This window comes from Apodemus sylvaticus, chromosome 3, assembly GCF_947179515.1.
Source record: "Apodemus sylvaticus chromosome 3, mApoSyl1.1, whole genome shotgun sequence".
NCBI classification, from domain to species: Eukaryota; Metazoa; Chordata; class Mammalia; order Rodentia; family Muridae; genus Apodemus; species Apodemus sylvaticus.
Genome location: NC_067474.1, coordinates 73891217 through 73908397, shown reverse-complemented (window position 1 = coordinate 73908397; position 17181 = coordinate 73891217). Strand labels below are relative to the sequence as shown.

The following is a 17181-nucleotide window of genomic DNA, read 5'->3' as shown; positions in this document are numbered from 1 at the left end:
CGAGGGGCGTGGCCGTACAGAGAGACACAACTTCCCGGAAAAAGAGGCGCGTGGGAAAAGAGGCGCAGAGCTGCCTGGGAAGTGTAGTTCGGGCTGCGCAGCGATGGAGTCGTGGTGGGAGTTGAGGTTCTGGGAAATTGCAGAGGCCTGAAAAGAGGTAGGTTTGCTGATCCCAACTATAATCTGGAACAAACCGAGGGTCTCTGCTCTCCTTCGGGAGGCCTTCCGCCATTTCGAAGCTGAGGCCCGTGTTGCCATGGAAATCTCTTCCTAGACTTCTGTAGCCTTGGAGCTGGGCAAGAGGACTGTTGTCCACGACGGAAGTCCCCCGGGGGCCCCTCTTAACTCAGTTGCTACGTAGTCAGTTTGGGCTTTAAGAAGACATTAAACTCGAAGAGCCTTCTAAGGCTAAAATAGAGATGTAGTGGAGGATTTGCGGCCTAGTTTGTTGTTGGTTTACTTGTCTATAGCCTATTCTTTGTATGTGTCTTTGAAATAAAGGGTTCAGGGAGGCGCCAGATAAAGTGCATAGCTGTTGTAGCTCCAATCATAAGTTTTTTTTTTTTTTTAAATCCTTACATGAAAGTTGTGGGAATTGCAAAAATATTCGCGTTTGCCCAGCTGAACAGATTCCACTCTCAAGCCCCTTCCCCCGAACGACTCCAATTAGAACATTTCCTTTTCGAGGACTTAATAAATGCCAAGTTACATGCAAGGAGATTATTCTATTTTAGTCATTTAAGTCACGGGACAACAAGACTACAAAACAGAAAATAAAATTCTGCTGAGAAAAGGTAATCCGTCGTTTTGGAGCCCTAGTGTAGTAGGATTGGTAATGTGGCGGGTGGACGAGCTCGCTTTAACACGTACTCATTATTGTTCTCTAGTGGTAAGGCCTTCTGGTCCCTACGCCACCAAGTGGAAACTAGCCCTCCCCCCCACCCCAAGCATTTCTTCTTTTTCTCTTTGGAGCTGGCTTGCATTTCTCTACTTAGGGATCTGGTAGAAGGTAGTATCTGAGGGGATAAAGCAGTTTGAAATGTCACGGGCCAGTATTTTGTGTTGATTATATCAGCCCTTGTGGTGTTAAGCTAGCCTCCTGAGAGAAGTGTACGTTTCCTATACATCACATCATAGTGTTTTGTTTCATTCTGGATGCCTGCAATAATAATTTATATGAATGTACACTATAGTAGAACGTTCATGTAGATCAGTATCACTTAGCTCTTTATTCTAGTGGTCTCTGTGTAACTTTTATAGGAGGCTGATTTTGCTCTTTTTTGTTTTTCAAGACAGGGTTTCTCTGTGTAGCCCTGACTGTCCTGGAACACACTCTGTAGAGCAGGTTGACCTCAAATTTACAGAGATCCTCCTGCCTCTGCCTTCAGAGAGCTGCAATTAAAAGTGTGTGCCTCTACCACCCAGGTTTTGATATTGTTAACTAAACTATTTGCTTTAACTTATTTATTTATTTATTTATTTAGAGACAGGGTTTCTCTGTGTAGCCGTGTCTGTCCTGGAACTCACTCAGTAGATCAGGCTGGCCTCGAACTCAGAAATCTGCCTGCCTCTGCCTCCCAAGTGCTGGGATTAAAGGCGTGTGCCATCTCTGCCTGGCCAAGACTTTTTTTTTTTTTTTTTTTTTTTTTTTTTGGTTTTTCAAGACAGGGTTTCTCTGTGTAGCCCTGTCTTGTAACTCACTCTGTAGACCAGGCTGGCCTTGATCTCAGAAATCTGCCTCTGCCTCCAAAGTGCTGGGATTAAAGGTGTGTGCCACCACTGCTGGGCTCAGCTTAAGTTTTTGTTCTGAAACAAATATGGGCTTTGTTAACACAAGCATTCATTTGCCATATGAAATGATTTTGAACTTCTCTGGTCTTAAGTCTGTCTGTCTACCCTTCAAATTCACTAAGATACCTTTTCCCAGGGGAATTGAGATCCCCGGCCACTCCCAAGCAGCCCAGCCTAGGCTAGACGCTTATGTAGTGCTGTTGAAGGGCCCTCCTTAGGATTCTGTCCTTACACTAGATTGGCCATGGTCTTGTTGTATTGTCTGTTTTCCCCACAGATTTCAACAGTGATTTTAAATTCCTATAGCTCAGCACAGGAAGCATCTGATTAATGAATGATTTACCCATTAAGGACCTGCTTAGATCCTGTGGATAATCCTGCAAATTGGTAAGTTTAGTTTTCATGAGATTTAAGGTAGGTGGTTGTAATATCCAGGATTGGCCACAGTGTCTGATGATGTTTATAGAAAGGAGAGCGGACTGATGGCTTATCCACCTTCCCTAACAACACTGAATTTAGAGGAGATAACCATTTTCCCTTCTTTCCTTTGTGTGTGTATATGTGAGGTGTGTGTGTGTATACTGTGTGAGTGTGGTATGTACACATGAGTATACACCTTGAGGCAAGAGGATATATGCTGAGCACCCTGCCCTAGTCCATTTTGCCTTACTCCTGGAGACAGGATATCAAACTGAATTCGGAGCCAGGCTGATAGCCAGCAAGCCCCCTAACTCAGAAATCTTCCATTCTTTCGTAGCTCAGACCCCCATAAGACCATGCCTCTGTGTGTGTGTGTGTGTGTGTGTGTATGTGTGGTGTATAGCCCTGGCTGTCCTGGAACTCTGTAGACCAGGCTAGCCTTGAACTGCTTCTGCCTCCCAAGTGCTGGGATTAAAGGGTTGCACTGCCTGGCTGTTGCTGGCTTTTTTTGTGGGTGTTGGGGATTTGAAGTCAGGTCCACATGTCAGGGCAGGAAGTGCTTGCTCCTGCTCAGCCATCTCCCTAACTCCTTTGCTCCTTTTGTTTCTTGTCTGTTTTTGTTTTTGTTTGTTTTGAGACAGGGTCTCCCTCTGTTTCTTTGGCTGGTCTCCAACTTCCAGGCTCAAGTGACCCCCCCAGACGTTGTGACTATTGCCCTGTGTCACTGCCCACAGCTGTTTGTTTTACCTACTTTTGGAGGTTACTGGAGTACAAGATCAAGATGATGGTTGGGTGTGTTCCTTGGGAGCCCACACCTGGAAGGGTCTTGGGACCTGAGATTGGGGGCCCAAGCTTGGTTTCTGACCTAAGAACTTTGGACTGCAAATAGTTTCTGTGCTGCTTTTTTTTAATAAAGCATCCCAAAAAGTGTTAAAAACAAAAGAAAGAAGGAAGGAAGGAAGGAAGGAAGGAAGGAAGGAAGGAAGAAAGGAAGAAAGAAGAGAAGAGAAGAGAAGAGAAGAGAAGAGAAGAAGAAGAAGAAAAGAAAGAAAGAGAATTGCCTAGATTCTCTGATGGCAACTTGCTGTTTTTTTTTTTTTTTTAAAGATTTTAAGTTTTGTGTATGTAAGGCTAGAGAGATGGCTTAGCAGTTAAGAGCACTGATTGCTCTTCCAAAGGTCCTGAGTTCAATTCCCAGCAACCACAATGGTGTCTCACAACCAACTGTAATGCCCTCTTCTGTTGTGTCTGAAGATAGCAACATTGTACTCATATATATTAAATAAATAATTAAAAAAAAATTTTTAGCCGGGCGGTGGTGGCGCACGCCTGTAATCCCAGCACTCTGGGAGGCAGAGGCAGGCGGATTTCTGAGTTTGAGGCCAGCCTGGTCTACAAAGTGAGTTCCAGGACAGCCAGGGCTATACAGAGAAACCCTATTTCGAAAAAACCAAATCCAAAAAACAAAAAAAAAAAAATTTTTTTTGTATATGTAGGTATATGAGTGCAGGTAGCCAGGAGGCATAGGCATTATGCTGGAGTTAGACAGAGGGTAAGTTAGGAATTGAACTTGTGTCTTCTGTATATGCTTAGAATATGCTCTGAAACAAAGAGCCATCTCTTTATCTCCAGCAATAAATGGATGCCTACAGATTCTGAAGTCTGAATGGAATATAAACGAGTTAATGTCCCGCTCATTTTATTGTTCATGTTTATAGATTCATCTGTCTGTAGCTGAGGCTTGGCACCAGCAGCTTTTCCTCTCGTGCTCACGGGGCCTGGCTTCTCTGAAGTCCTGGTCAACGTCAGGATGCTGCGCCGAAAGCCAACGCGCCTGGAGCTGAAGCTCGACGATATTGAGGAGTTTGAGAGCATTCGCAAGGACCTGGAGGTGAGAATGCAGTCTCTGATTCTTAGGGGCGCAAGGACCTGGAGGTGAGGACACAATCTCTGATTCTTAGGGGCGCAAGGACCTGGAGGTGAGAATGCAGTCTCTGATTCTTAGGGGCGCAAGGACCTGGAGGTGAGGACGCAGTCTCTGATTCTTAGGGGCGGTCTCAGACAGTGGCTGCCTTTGGAAGCTGGGACTCCACCAGCGGCTTGTTTAAAACCTGTGACTGCCTTACAGACATCTCAAAACAAAAATGAATTTCCTGTGACTGTCACAGCAAAGAACTAAAGGACGTAGTGGTCTGAAACAACAGGAAATGATCCTTTACAATTGTTTTTTTTTAAATAATACTATTTATGTATTAAATTTCAATTTTTAAAAAAAAATTTTTTTTTTTTTGGTCATGTTGCCTCATCCCCAGTTCCTCCCAGATCAGGTCCTCCTTACCCACCCAACTTTATGTTCTTTTTCTTTCTCTCAAAAACAATGCAAAAACAAACCCCCCAAAACAAACACAAAGTCCACAAAAGCACCAGTGAGTTCATTTTTTGTATTGGCCAACTACTGGCTGTGGAGCCCTCTCAGGAGTGTGGCTGATAGGTCCAGTGACATGGGAGATGCTGGAGAAGGTTGATTTTCCTTCCGACAGTTAGGGGTGGTGAGACCCTTCTGGCTTGAACTCCTGCAGGGTTTGTTTGCATTGCTACAGTCTCCGAGAGTTTGAGAGTTCGTCTGTGCATCAGTCCTGCTGTGTGGATGATGCTGTGTCCTGGGAAGTCATACTTTACCTCTGGGTCTCACAATCTCTGTGCCTCCTCTTCCACATCTGTCCCTGAGCCTTGAGGGGAGGAGTTTGGAGACATTCCAGTTTGGGCAGGGTTCTTCAAGGTCTCCCACTATCTACACATTGTCCATTTGTGGGTCTCTGTTAATTCCCATCTAGTGCAAGAAGAAACTCCTCTGGTAGGGCTGAGCAGGACACTGAAGGGTGGCTATGGCAACATAGTGTCATTTCATTGCTCTGATCCTTTAGCAGAATTGTCTTAGGTTTTCCCTGTCTAGGCTGTCTAGTCTCAGGTTTGGGCATGCTAGGCAAGCACTCTACCAGCTGAGCAACATCCCAGCCTGTCAGCATTTATGAAGTTATTATTATTTTCCCTTCAATGCTGGAGATCAGTGTAGGACCTTGTTAGACAGAATCTTACTGAACATTCACCTGTAGATGGTATTTTAAAATATTACTTAATTACTCTTTTTTTTTTTTTTTTTTTGGTTCTTTTGGATTTGTTTTTTTCGAGACAGGTTTTCTCTGTACAGCCCTGGCTGTCCTGGAACTCTCTCTGTAGACTAGGCTGGCCTCAAACTCAGAAATCCGCCTGCCTCTGCCTCCCAGAGTGCTGGGATTACAGGCATGCATGTGCCAGCCGCTGCCATTCCCCCCTCCCCCTCCCCCAGCTACTTAATTACTCTTAATATGACTCAGCAGCCCACAATAATAGAGGCAGAGTCCTGTGGATTGTATAATCAGCTTTAGCACAGTTACTAGGCAAATTACCCTTAATCTATTTTTCTATATGCCAGACTGTTATTCTCAGCTGTGCTTCCCAAGTTCTTGCTGTTTGAGTCTCCCTTGGGTTATTTATGCTCTATCAGCCTGTCCTGGGACACTTCACTCAGCTGCATGCTGTTTTGGGAAATATTAAGAAAACTAGCCCACCCACTCTCCGTGGTGCCAGACCACAGAGCACCCACCGGGCCATCTCTCTGGTGCCCTTCCTCCCTCCCCGCCCAGTTCCTCTTGCTACTACACAATGCCCACGCACCCCACGGTCAGCCATCTCAACACCCTGCAGAATCATGACTCTTAAAGCTTAACTAATCAATCAGATTTACGTATCAATAATAGCACAATTTACAAGATGCCAATACAATAATTTCAGAGCCAATTGATAATGATAAAAGCTTTATTCCAATACTTCTAACCGTGTGAAATCATCGCTACTTGTGGCTGGAAACCGCCAAGCTGGTCCACGGCAGCAGCCATCTTCCTCTTCCTGCCCCGAGATGCTCCTCTCCCCGTCTCAGCTCCGCCTCCCTTCTCCCTGTCCAACCACAGGCTTCTCACTGCCCTAATGTGATCGGACTGGGAAAATCCTTGTCTTTACCTGTGACCCCCAGCCCAGTAACCGAAAACCTGCTATCATTATTCTCCCCAGTAATTGGCTGTAGCCATTTTTACTTAACCAATAGCTTTAAATTGGGGAGCAAGGTTTATACAACATCATTTGGTGTACATGAGGATCTTTGGGGAAACCAGATCTTGGGGGCCACTGTTTAGCATTTGAATGCATAGCAGCACCAGACAATCCCAACATTCACCTGTTTCTTGCAATCATTTGGTCATTTATTGTAAAATCTTTTATATTAGGAACTTTGATTACACAAATCATATCCATGTTCTTCACCAATGAACTTCTGTAATCTAGCCTCCAGTGGAGTACTGTTTATGTTTTTTGTTTGAGACAGGATCTCACTGTCCGGAACCCATTATGTAGACCAGGCTGGCCCTGAACTTGAACATTTGCCTCTGCCTCCTGAGTGGTGGAGTTACAGCTGTATTTTTTCTAAATTTGGCTTTGCAATGTAGTATTAGATGAGCCATTAATAAGAATAAAACTTTTGGAGGCAGAGGTAGACAGATCTTTTTGAGTTTGAGGCCAGCATGGTCTACAGAGCAAGTTCTAGGACAGCCAGGGTCTTTACATAGAGAAACAAAAACAAAACAAAACAAAACAAAACAAAAGAAAAAGATTCTTTCACTTCCAGGAGGAACATGGCACATGAGGTCCTTTACACCTGGTCCTAGCTCATCTCCCCACTTTCTCTCCCAGGTTATCTTCACTCTGTACTGTCCCCTTGCTACATGTCCTAGCTCTTCATCAGGCTCCCCACTTGACTTGCCCCTTCCAGTCCCCAGCTGGGTTGTCACCACCCTGTGCTGGATTCCTTTAGGTGTCCCCACTTTCTGTTGTGACTTTGTTGGTCTGTTTTCTTCGGCTGGGCAGGAAGCTCCTTAAAGGCTGCATTATTATATTAAGCTCTGGACTGTTCTTAGAGGGCTCTCTACGAGCCTATCTGTGTTTCCTGCTCAAGGAGGCACTTCACACGACAGGGAGCTCTACACCTCGCATGCACCCAGAATGTGATTGGCTTTACATCCTTCATATGAAGATTGATAATGTAGCTTTCTCTTGCTCTTCATCCCAGCAACTGTAGTGTTCCTGAAGTATCGTCAGTTTTTGCTTTGTGCCTGTGTGTATGTGTGTGTGTGTCTGTGTGTATTAAATTTCCTCTCACTCTCTACTTACTCAACACTAAAAAGAAGTTCACCGCAAAAATCTTTATGAAAACTACTTCTAAGAAGTAAAGAAATCTCTGAGAATATTCAATTGGAATGAAATCATTTAAAAAGTTATACACTGAACAACCACAGAGTGTTCCATAATCTAGTTACCGAGGTGTAAACAAAGTTAAGTAAAAATGAAATATGTAGGAGTGGAGGCAGAAAGATGACTTAGCAGTTAAGAAAGAGTATTTGTGGCTCTTGTAAAGGACCTAGCTTCAGTTCCCAGCACACACATGGCCTCTTACAACCATCTGTAGCTCCCGTTCCAGGGGTCCTGACGCCCTCTGCTGGCTGCATACACATGGTTCAGGTTCATACATCTAATCAAAACCTTCATAATTTTGTTTTTTAAAAGAGCAGAGCCAGGCATGGGAGTACACAGTTATAATGTTAGTTCTTGGAAGGCGAGAGCAGAAGTTAGACAGCCTGGGCTATAGACTTAAACCATGGAGGAAAAGACAGAGGAAGGCACACTTTTTCTACTGATTTCATTTAGCTCATTGCAAGAGTGACCCTCCTTCCTAAGCTGCTTGAAGGGACACCATCATCTTTAGTGGAAAGGCCAATTCAGCAGTGAGCTGACTCTTCTACAGAGTGCCAGCATTTACGACTCATTACAACTGAAGGTTAAACCATACTCGAAACTCATTGAGGCCTGATGATGCATGCATTCCTATAATCCCAGCACTCAGGATCTGAGGCAAAAGATCACAGTGAATTCTGGGCCACCCTGGCCTACACAGTGAGATCCTATCTCCAAAAAAAAAAAAAGAAAAAGAAAAAAAAGGAAGAAAGAAAAAAGAAAACCTTATCCTTAATAATTACTACCAATATGAGTTCTTAAGCAGCAGAACCCCCTCGCTCAGCTGGGAAGACTACTCAGTGAGTAGAGACACTGCTGCCAAACACGAGTCAGAATTCAATCTCCGGAGTAAACACATACAATTTTTTATTATTTGTATGTACATGATAAGTTGTAGCTGAAACTTTCTTCATGACCACTCCAAGTAAGGACACAGAGACTTGTATTATAAGCTTTGGGCACTATAACTGGGCAGATTCTAAGCTATTCCAACTTGACAGTACTGGCCTGGCCTGTGTCCTGCCTGTGGTCTGTTACCTGTCTGTCTTAATCTCTTCTTGGCACCCACATCTTCTTCATGGGTGACTCCCCATGTCTGACTCTCAAAGTTCAGTCTCTCCAGAAGTCCTTGTCCCCTCCCACTGTTCTAGGGCATCCGCTTTTTTATTTAAACCAATCAGAAGTGAGAGAGGGAGTGTTTACAAAATATGATACAGGTGCTGAGCAACTGGAATAACAGATGGCCTGGAATCAGATCTCTGCCAGGTGCGGAAGTCTGTGTCTGAATAACACAGTCTTGGATTTGTTTTTTTTTTTTTTTTTCTGAGACAGGGTTTCTCTGTGTAGCCCTGGCTGTCCTGGAACTCACTCTGTAGACCAGGCTGGCCTCAAACTCAGAAATCCGCCTGCCTCTGCCTCCCAGAGTGCTGGGATTACAGGCATGCGCCGCCGCCACCACCACCTGGCTCTACACAGCCTTTATTACAGTGCACAAAACATCAATCCAAGAGTAAGGGAGGGAGTGTGCTTGTGTGCTAAGGTGCTAATGTGGAGGTGAGGGGACAGCCTTCTGGAGCTAATGTGGAGGTGAGGGGACAGCCTTCTGGAGCTAATGTGGAGGTGAGGGACAGCCTTCTAGAGCTAATGTGGAGGTGAGGAGACAGCCTTCTGGAGCTAATGTGGAGGTGAGGGACAGCCTTCTTGAGCTAATGTGGAGGTGAGGGACAGCCTTCTTGAGCTAATGTGGAGGTGAGGGACAGCCTTCTAGAGCTAATGTGGAGGTGAGGAGACAGCCTTCTGGAGCTAATGTGGAGGTGAGGAGACAGCCTTCTGGAGCTAATGTGGAGGTGAGGGGACAGCCTTCTTGAGCTAATGTGGAGGTGAGGGACAGCCTTCTGGAGCTAATGTGGAGGTGAGGGGACAGCCTTCTGGAGCTAATGTGGAGGTGAGGGGACAGCCTTCTGGAGCTAATGTGAAGGTGAGGGGACAGCCTTCTGGAGCTAATGTGGAGGTGAGGGACAGCCTTCTGGAGCTAATGTGGAGGTGAGGGGACAGCCTTCTGGAGCTAATGTGGAGGTGAGGGACAGCCTTCTGAGGCTGGCTCTCCCCCACCTTGCTGAAGCAGGGTCTTTTCCTGTTAATGTTGCAGGCCAGCTTTGCCCATGAGCTTCTGGTTGGCTCTGCCTCCTAGCTTGTTGTTAGCATGTTGGCGCTACAGATCTCCACCACCATAGGCAGTTTTATTTGTTTGTTGTTTGTTTTGAAAAATATACGGGTCCTAGGATTATCAGGCTTGGGCAGCTATCTTGCTGGCCAAGTTCCTTATATTTGTTACTTAAAGATAACCACAGGGAATTTCATATTTGGACACATTTTAGATTTGGGATTTTTGGCTTAGGGATGCTTGATCTCTGTAACTAATGTATAAGTTTCAAAATGTGAAAAAAAATTGAACCTCAAATACATCAGGTCCCAAGCACCTCAGAGAAGGGATCCTTGGCCTTGCCTTATTGGATTGACTGTTAATTAACTGATGTTGGGACTTGAGGGGTTACAGTTTGCCAGTAGGTGGTATGTAATTACCGACATAATTTCAGTGATCAGAGTCTGTGAGCTGTGCTCCCAGTGAAGGACTATAGATAAAGCATCTACTGTTATTTTTAGAAAGACTTATTGATATCCAACCATCTTTATAGTTAGGCAGTGGTGGCTATGGGTATTCTGTAGCCACTGGTGACTTGGAGCCAAACCTCATTTGTGAAAAAGAAAGCCAAATTCTTCCTCTGCATCCCATATTCAACTTGAATTGGAAAGGTTGAGTTCAGTCTGGGCTCCTCATTGTTGACATCATGGGAGGAATATGGGTTGTGAATCAGAGAGGAACCAAGCCTTGATTGGTGGAACTTTATTGACCCAAGCTTTGAAGGTACAGATGAGAGCTTACAAGGACATTAGGAGAAGTGGGGCTCACTTACAAATTGTCTGGTCTTGAGAAAGTCCCATGTTTATATCTTGTACAGATGTCAGCGTTTGCTTAGCCACACCAGGTTGGTTGATAGGCATAGAGTGGAGCCAAAGAGCCCATCTGGAGATAATTCTGTTTGCCTTGTGCACATCAAAAGTGGAGGGTTTTTTTGGTGATAGTAAAAAATATTCAGAAGCATGTACTGATTTGAACTGTATGACAAGATTGAAGGCAGTGATTGTACAAACAGTAGGAGAGGATTTGACTCATAACTTGTGTTAGTTATCATTCAGTTGATTCAGAAATAACTGTATTCATTGACATCATTTTGACATGGCCCCTTTGAACAAGATGCATTTCACCAACAAGGTGGCTGTGGGGATGGATCTGTTGACCTTTCTAGGTTGTGAAGGAAACTTTGGATGTGCTGGAGTAACTCTGATCATGGTGGCAACTTTGGTAGAAGATGAGACTACAGTGGCGGAGGTGTGGCAGCAGAGACCATCGTGGAGCAGGCTGTGGTGGCTGTATAGATTGAACAGGATCGGGATGTGGGACCTAAGGTAGATATAGTAGTGGTTGAATACCTGGGGACCCCAGTGAAGGGAAATTTGCCACTGGCATAATTACTACGTGGTGAGAACTATCATGGCTTTGGCAATTGGTCAAATCATAGGCACAGGAAATAAGCAGTTTCAGTGATGGAAACTCAGGCAGTGGAGATGGAGCATAATGCTTTTTTTTTTTTTAAGGTAAGGTTTCACTATGTAGCTCAGACTGGCATTGAGCGTGTAATAGTCAAGTAGCAAAAGTTCTATTCTGTTTTGTTTTTGTGTTTTTGACACAGGGGTTCTCTGTGTAGTCTTGGCAGTCCTGGACTTCACTCTGTAGACAAGGCTGGCCTCTTCCCTGCCTCTACCTCCCTAACGCTTTTGAGATTAAAGGCCTGCTGAGTAGCAGAGTTCTAAACAGCAGAGAAGAACTTCCATTCTTAGGAAGAGGGTTGTCAGGAAAGCCATAGGGCTACTTAGGGACAGTCTAGCCAAATGCCTTAAAGAAAATCTAGGAGATCAGCCACAGAGGGAGTAACACCCATAACAGGGAGGATCCTGTGTGCAAGCAGGAAAGCTTTCTCCTGTAGGAGGTCCTTAGACACAAACTGCAACAAGTGTGCCAGCTGTTGACACAACATGGTGCCAGCTGGATTGTCATCAAGGTCATCTGTCTGTTGTAGAGTTTTTTCTTTCTTGGAAAGTTTTGTCTGTTTTTTCGAAGCAGGGCTCTCTGTATAGCTCTGTTTGTCCTGGAACTCACTTTATAGATAGCCAGAGATCCACCTGCCTCTGCCTCCTGAGTACTGGGATTAAAGGTGTGTGCCACCACCTCCTGGCTGTCGATTTTCTATTGCATCAGATTTATTACTTGGTGATAGCAGTACTAGTAGTACCAAGAGGGAAGTTTTCAAAGAAATTTTTTTCAAAACCCAAAAACCAAAACAGGGACTGGGACATCGTACGATGGTTACTTGCCTACCACTCATGAGGCCTTGGATTCAACTCCTAATATCTCCAATAGATAGATAATTAATTTATAACATTTAAATGCCAGAAGAAAGCCCCTCTACTCTGACCTATTGACAAGGTAGCATAATATCCCCTCAAGTTGCTGTAGTGAGCATGGAGCCGGTCTTCCAGGCTGTGGGGTTCTGCTGGCTGATCATCAGACCATTTTCACTTGTTCTTATCAACAGTAATTTGCTGAAACACCTTTTGTTGCCCTATGTCTTAGTCAGGGTTTCTATTCCTGCACAAACATCATGACCAAGAAGCAAGTTGGGGAGGAAAGTGTTTATTGAGCTTACACTTCCACGATGCAGTTCATCACTAAAGGAAGTCAGGACTGGAACTCAAGCAGGTCAGGAAGCAGGAGCTGATGCAGAGGCCTTGGAGGGATGTTTCTTACTGGCTTGCTTCCCCTGGCTTGCTCAGCCTGCTTGCTCTCTTATAGAACCCAAGAGCACCAGCCCAAAGGTGGTACCACCCACAAGGGGCCCTCCCCACTTGATCGCTAATTGAGAAAATGCCCCACAGCTGGACTCATGGAGGCATTTCCCCAACTAAAGCTCCTTTCTCTGTGATAACTCCAGCCTGTGTCAAGTTGACACACAAAACTAGCCAGTACAATCGACTCCTTGTCAACTTGATACACAAACACATCACTATTAAGCCTCAACCCTTACTTTCTTATTCATCCCCAAGATCTAAATTACTTTAAAAGTCCCACAGTCTTTACACATTAAAAGTTCATTCACCTTAAAATGTCCAATATCTTTAAAGTTCAAAGTCTTTTAAAAATTCAAAGTCTCTCAACTGTGGGCTCCCCTAAAATACTTTCTTCCTTCAAGAGGGAAACATATCAGGGCACAGTCACAACCAAAAGCAAAACTCAAACTCCAATGGTTCAATGTCTGGGATCCAACTCACGATCTTCTGGGCTCCTTCTAGGGCTTGGGTCACTTCTTCAGCTCTGCCCTTTGTAGCACACAGTTTGTCTTCTAGGCTTCAGCTGCCTGTTCTCCACTGCTGTTGCTGTTCTTGGTGGTCATTGCATGATACTGGCATCTCCAAAACGCTGCTATCTTCAACTGTAATTAGGCTTCACCAATAGCCTCTCATAGGCTCTCATCAGGGTGACAAGCCTCTGCTCCTATGCATGACCCCTTCAAGTCCTGGGCCATCAATTGCAACTGAGGCTGCACCTTCACCAATGGCCTTCCGTGGCCTCTCACTGTGCCAAGAGCCTCAGCTGCTCTTCATGACCCCTTCATGCCTTCAAAGCCAGTACCATCTGGGTGACTCTTACACTACCAAGTCCAGCCACAGCACAGAATACAACTGTGGCTATCTCTGGAACACATTCTCTGTGCTCTCAGAAAATACTTCCAAGAAGATTTCATCTCAGTGATGCTGGTCTCTTCTTAATCACCGCTAATTTCTTAGCTCCAGCTAACCAGCATCAATAGTCCCAGTAACACAAAGGTTTGCTTTAGTGGTTCTCGTATCTTGTTACTCACAGCTGATTCTTCAGCCCCAGCTAAACAAAACCACAGAATCTTCACAATCAAAACATGGCCACTGTAAGCATCTTTAATCTTCCCTCTGAAATTTCACAAGCCAGGCCTCCATCTTTTGCACTGTTCTTAACATTGTCTTCCAAACTCCTACAGAACTTTCCACAGAGATCTTAATATTCTAATGGCTTTTCTAGCTCAAAGTTCCAAAGTCCTTCCACAGTCCTCCCCAAAACATGGTCAGGTTGTCATAGGAATACCCCACTATGGTGGTACCAATTTGTCTTAGTCAGGGTTTCTATTCCTGCACAAACATCATGACCAAGAAGCAAGTTGGGGAGGGAGGGGTTTATTGAGCTTACACTTCCACGATGCAGTTCATCACTAAAGGAAGTCAGGACTGGAACTCAAGCAGGTCAGGAAGCAGGAGCTGATGCAGAGGCCTTGGAGGGATGTTTCTTACTGGCTTGCTTCCCCTGGCTTGCTCAGCCTGCTCTCTTATAGAACCCAAGAGCACCAGCCCAAAGGTGGTACCACCCACAAGGGGCCCTCCCCACTTGATCACTAATTGAGAAAATGACCCACAGCTGGACTCATGGAGGCATTTCCCCAACTAAAGCTCCTTTCTCTGTGATAACTCCAGCCTGTGTCAAGTTGACACACAAAACCAGCCAGTACACCCTATATCCGCAATCTCCAATTGCAGGTTCCTGCCGGGCCTCTGTATGTACCGTAACCCTCACACGCCCTTGTGTCTTTTGGCATTGGGGGCTTTCCCATTATACTCCAGAGTACTCTGTGCTGTAGTTAAGATTCTCGTGTGCCTTCCAGACTGCGACATCCTGGGATACAGGGATATGCTTTCTGTGGTTGCATGTCCACATCCTCGTTACTATCCTAAATTTGGCCTTATTGTTTATCAGCCCCTAACCTTGTTGCATACCCAGTACCTAGTATATGGTAAAGTCTAGCTAAACATTTGTTAATTGAAAGAATGTTGTGCTATAGCCTAACTGTTTTTTTTATACTTCCAGGCCCGTAAAAAACAGAAGGAAGATGTGGAAGGTGTAGGAACCAGTGATGGAGAAGGAGCTGCTGGGCTCAGCAGTGACCCCAAAAGCCGGGAACAAATGATTAATGATCGAATTGGTTATAAACCCCAACTTAAGACCAACAACCGCACATCTCAGTTTGGAAACTTTGAATTTTAGAGATGGAGACCCCTAGGTAGGACAGAATACAATGATGACAGAAGTACCAACCAGATTTAGAGAATTAAGTGTGTGCAAACAAGCAGAATGTCTCCTGTCCCGTGCAGGGACAGAGAGCTCTGTGAAATTATTGCTGTCCAACCTGATAGGCTGGAAGCCAAATTCTGGCTTGTTCCTGGAGAATTGGACTGCAGAAAGCTTACCTGATTTTTGTTTTAAAAAATAAATATATTTTTGGAAAAAATGTGAGACATCCTTAAAGGTGGTATCACTGCTAATCTCCAGCTCTGACCAGTGACTGCTGCAAGTGACGTCATTCTCCTTGTCTTTACAAAAAGACCCCAGACCCAGAACACTTGCAGTTGATCCCCAGGACTTGGACTCAGCTTGTTTATGCACTGTTTGGTGACTGCCGACCACCCTGCAAGCAGCAGAGACTGTGCCAGAGTGCGCCCAGGTTGCAATCCAGCCACAAAGCAAAGCCCTGTCTCAAACTGTCAAAAAACTCAAACAAAACCAAGACAAAGATCCCTACCCTCACGGAGACTGGATTCTAATGATCAAATTGTCAGAATCAAATCCGCTCACAGGAAGGCTTTATACAGGGGGAACACAGCAGCTCTGGCAGTGAGAGGCATTCTCTTCTTCACTTGGCACTCCCCTGGCACAGGACCCCTCTGAGTGCTACTCCGGAGACTTTTGCACCATGCCCTATTTTTTACCATAATATTCAGAGACAGACCGACCAGCTGTGGAAACCAGAACATCTGGAATCAAGTTTCAAAGAAACTCCTTAGCGGGGATTTACCCAGGCCTTTGGATAGTTCACGAGTGATGTGAACGGGAAGGTGGAGACGGTGGGGCTGTGTAGTTCCCTCTTCTGCTCCAAGCTTTTCTATAAAACCTTTACTATAGTTTTATTGATGACTCCTAAGTCCTGCTATCTGCCCGTCTTAGAGTACAATAAAGCCCCCGAGACACGGGCTGTGCATAGACTCTTATTATTGCAGCCTGCAAAGGCCTTACAGGGACAAAGAAAGGAAAGAAAAGGACCTGCCTGCTTCAGTCCTTCACTCACTGCAACTCCCCAGTAGGATTTCCCAGTTGTTTTTAATGCCTCCTGCACGTCTTACCTTTTGTACTAATAGCTGTCATGCAGAGGGCTAAGAGTGCTGAGGGGTTCATGCAGACTCGTAGTTCCTGAGAGGGCACACCATTCTGAGTTTGCAGACATGAACTAGAGCTCAGCCACGAAGTGGTAGGTACCAGGCAGCCTGCTGTCCACGCCCGTGCTTCTAAATGGCCTCTACTACATTGCCTCCTTAGTGTTCTCAGCTGAGTCTTCAAGACAGCAGTGTGTGGGGGAGAGACAACATTTTCTATTTTTAAATTTCCAAGAATTTCTAGACTTATTAACAGAATGAGACAGTTACTCATCATTAGATGAGGACTTATTGCAGTTGCTAATCTTCTTCGGGCATACCTAAATTTTATGTATCAGTTCTGCGTTCCTTAGGATCTGTTTGTTTGTTTCTGGATTACCAACACCCAGGAGGTTAGTCACCTTATTCAGAAGAGGGAGCTTTTCATTTTCCTGAAGCCTTCAGGTTAATATAATGAGTACACAGTAAAAATGTAATAAGGCCTGTCTTGTGTGCGATGCCTTATCTGTATTACTCTTAACTCATAGGTGCTAGTACTCCTTTGTGTGTGCACATGCAGGGCATGCTAGGGACTGATTGAACCCAGAGCTTAGAAAGGCACACTGGGCAAGCTCTCACCCCTGTTACTCCCATAGCCGTTTGTTTTTGCCACAGGGTCCCTCACTGTACAATCCCAGGCCCATTTGCAATTCTTGCCATCCGCAGCCCTCCCTCTCGGTCTCCATCTTCGCAGCTGGCTCTGAGATCCTTGCTGCTACAGGGAGAGACAGAAGCTGTGGAGTGTCTGTAAACACAGCACCCAGGTGTCAGGATCCCACTGTTTCCTTAGACTTACAGAGTTGCTAGACTCTAGGACAATAGAGGGCTCAGGTGCGGCACATCGGCCACTTGTACGCACCCCTCCTCACTTCCCCTGTATCCTGAGTGGCACATTACTTTAGAACCCCCCACCCCCACCTTTCTCCCTGCCACAAAGAATCCGAGACAGACTGACTGGTGCTAGGGCCTGAGTTCTCAGAGCTTCTCCTGTTGTCGTCTGTATTTGTATGGTATCAATTAATAAAGTTGTGGCCCAAAAGGACAAGTCACCTGTGTTCCCATGAACCCCCAAACTAAAGACCTTCCACTAAGTAGTCCAGGTTTTCATGATCTTCCTGCCTCAACCTGCCAAACACTGAAAGG

The 17181-nt window shown here is 45.2% G+C and overlaps 1 protein-coding gene and 1 long non-coding RNA gene across 3 annotated transcripts; both read left to right on the top strand.

Annotated features, from left to right (window-relative positions):
* Window positions 1–44: 44 nt before the first annotated feature.
* On the top strand, window positions 45–16479 carry Cdc26 (cell division cycle 26). Of its 2 annotated transcripts, XM_052176583.1 has the most exons (4): window positions 45–157; window positions 2069–2178; window positions 3930–4102; window positions 14660–16479. In XM_052176583.1, exons 3-4 carry the CDS (start codon window positions 4022–4024, stop codon window positions 14834–14836), a joined length of 258 nt encoding a protein of 85 aa, XP_052032543.1. In that variant the 5' UTR covers window positions 45–157; window positions 2069–2178; window positions 3930–4021; the 3' UTR covers window positions 14837–16479. The 2 variants fall into 2 exon arrangements, with proteins under 2 accessions (XP_052032543.1, XP_052032544.1); XM_052176584.1 differs by lacking the exon at window positions 2069–2178.
* LOC127680850 (uncharacterized) lies at window positions 8908–10939 on the top strand. Its single transcript, XR_007977021.1, has 3 exons — window positions 8908–9242; window positions 9276–9371; window positions 9634–10939. It is a non-coding gene; the product is annotated as an uncharacterized LOC127680850 (long non-coding RNA).
* Window positions 16480–17181: the final 702 nt, after the last annotated feature.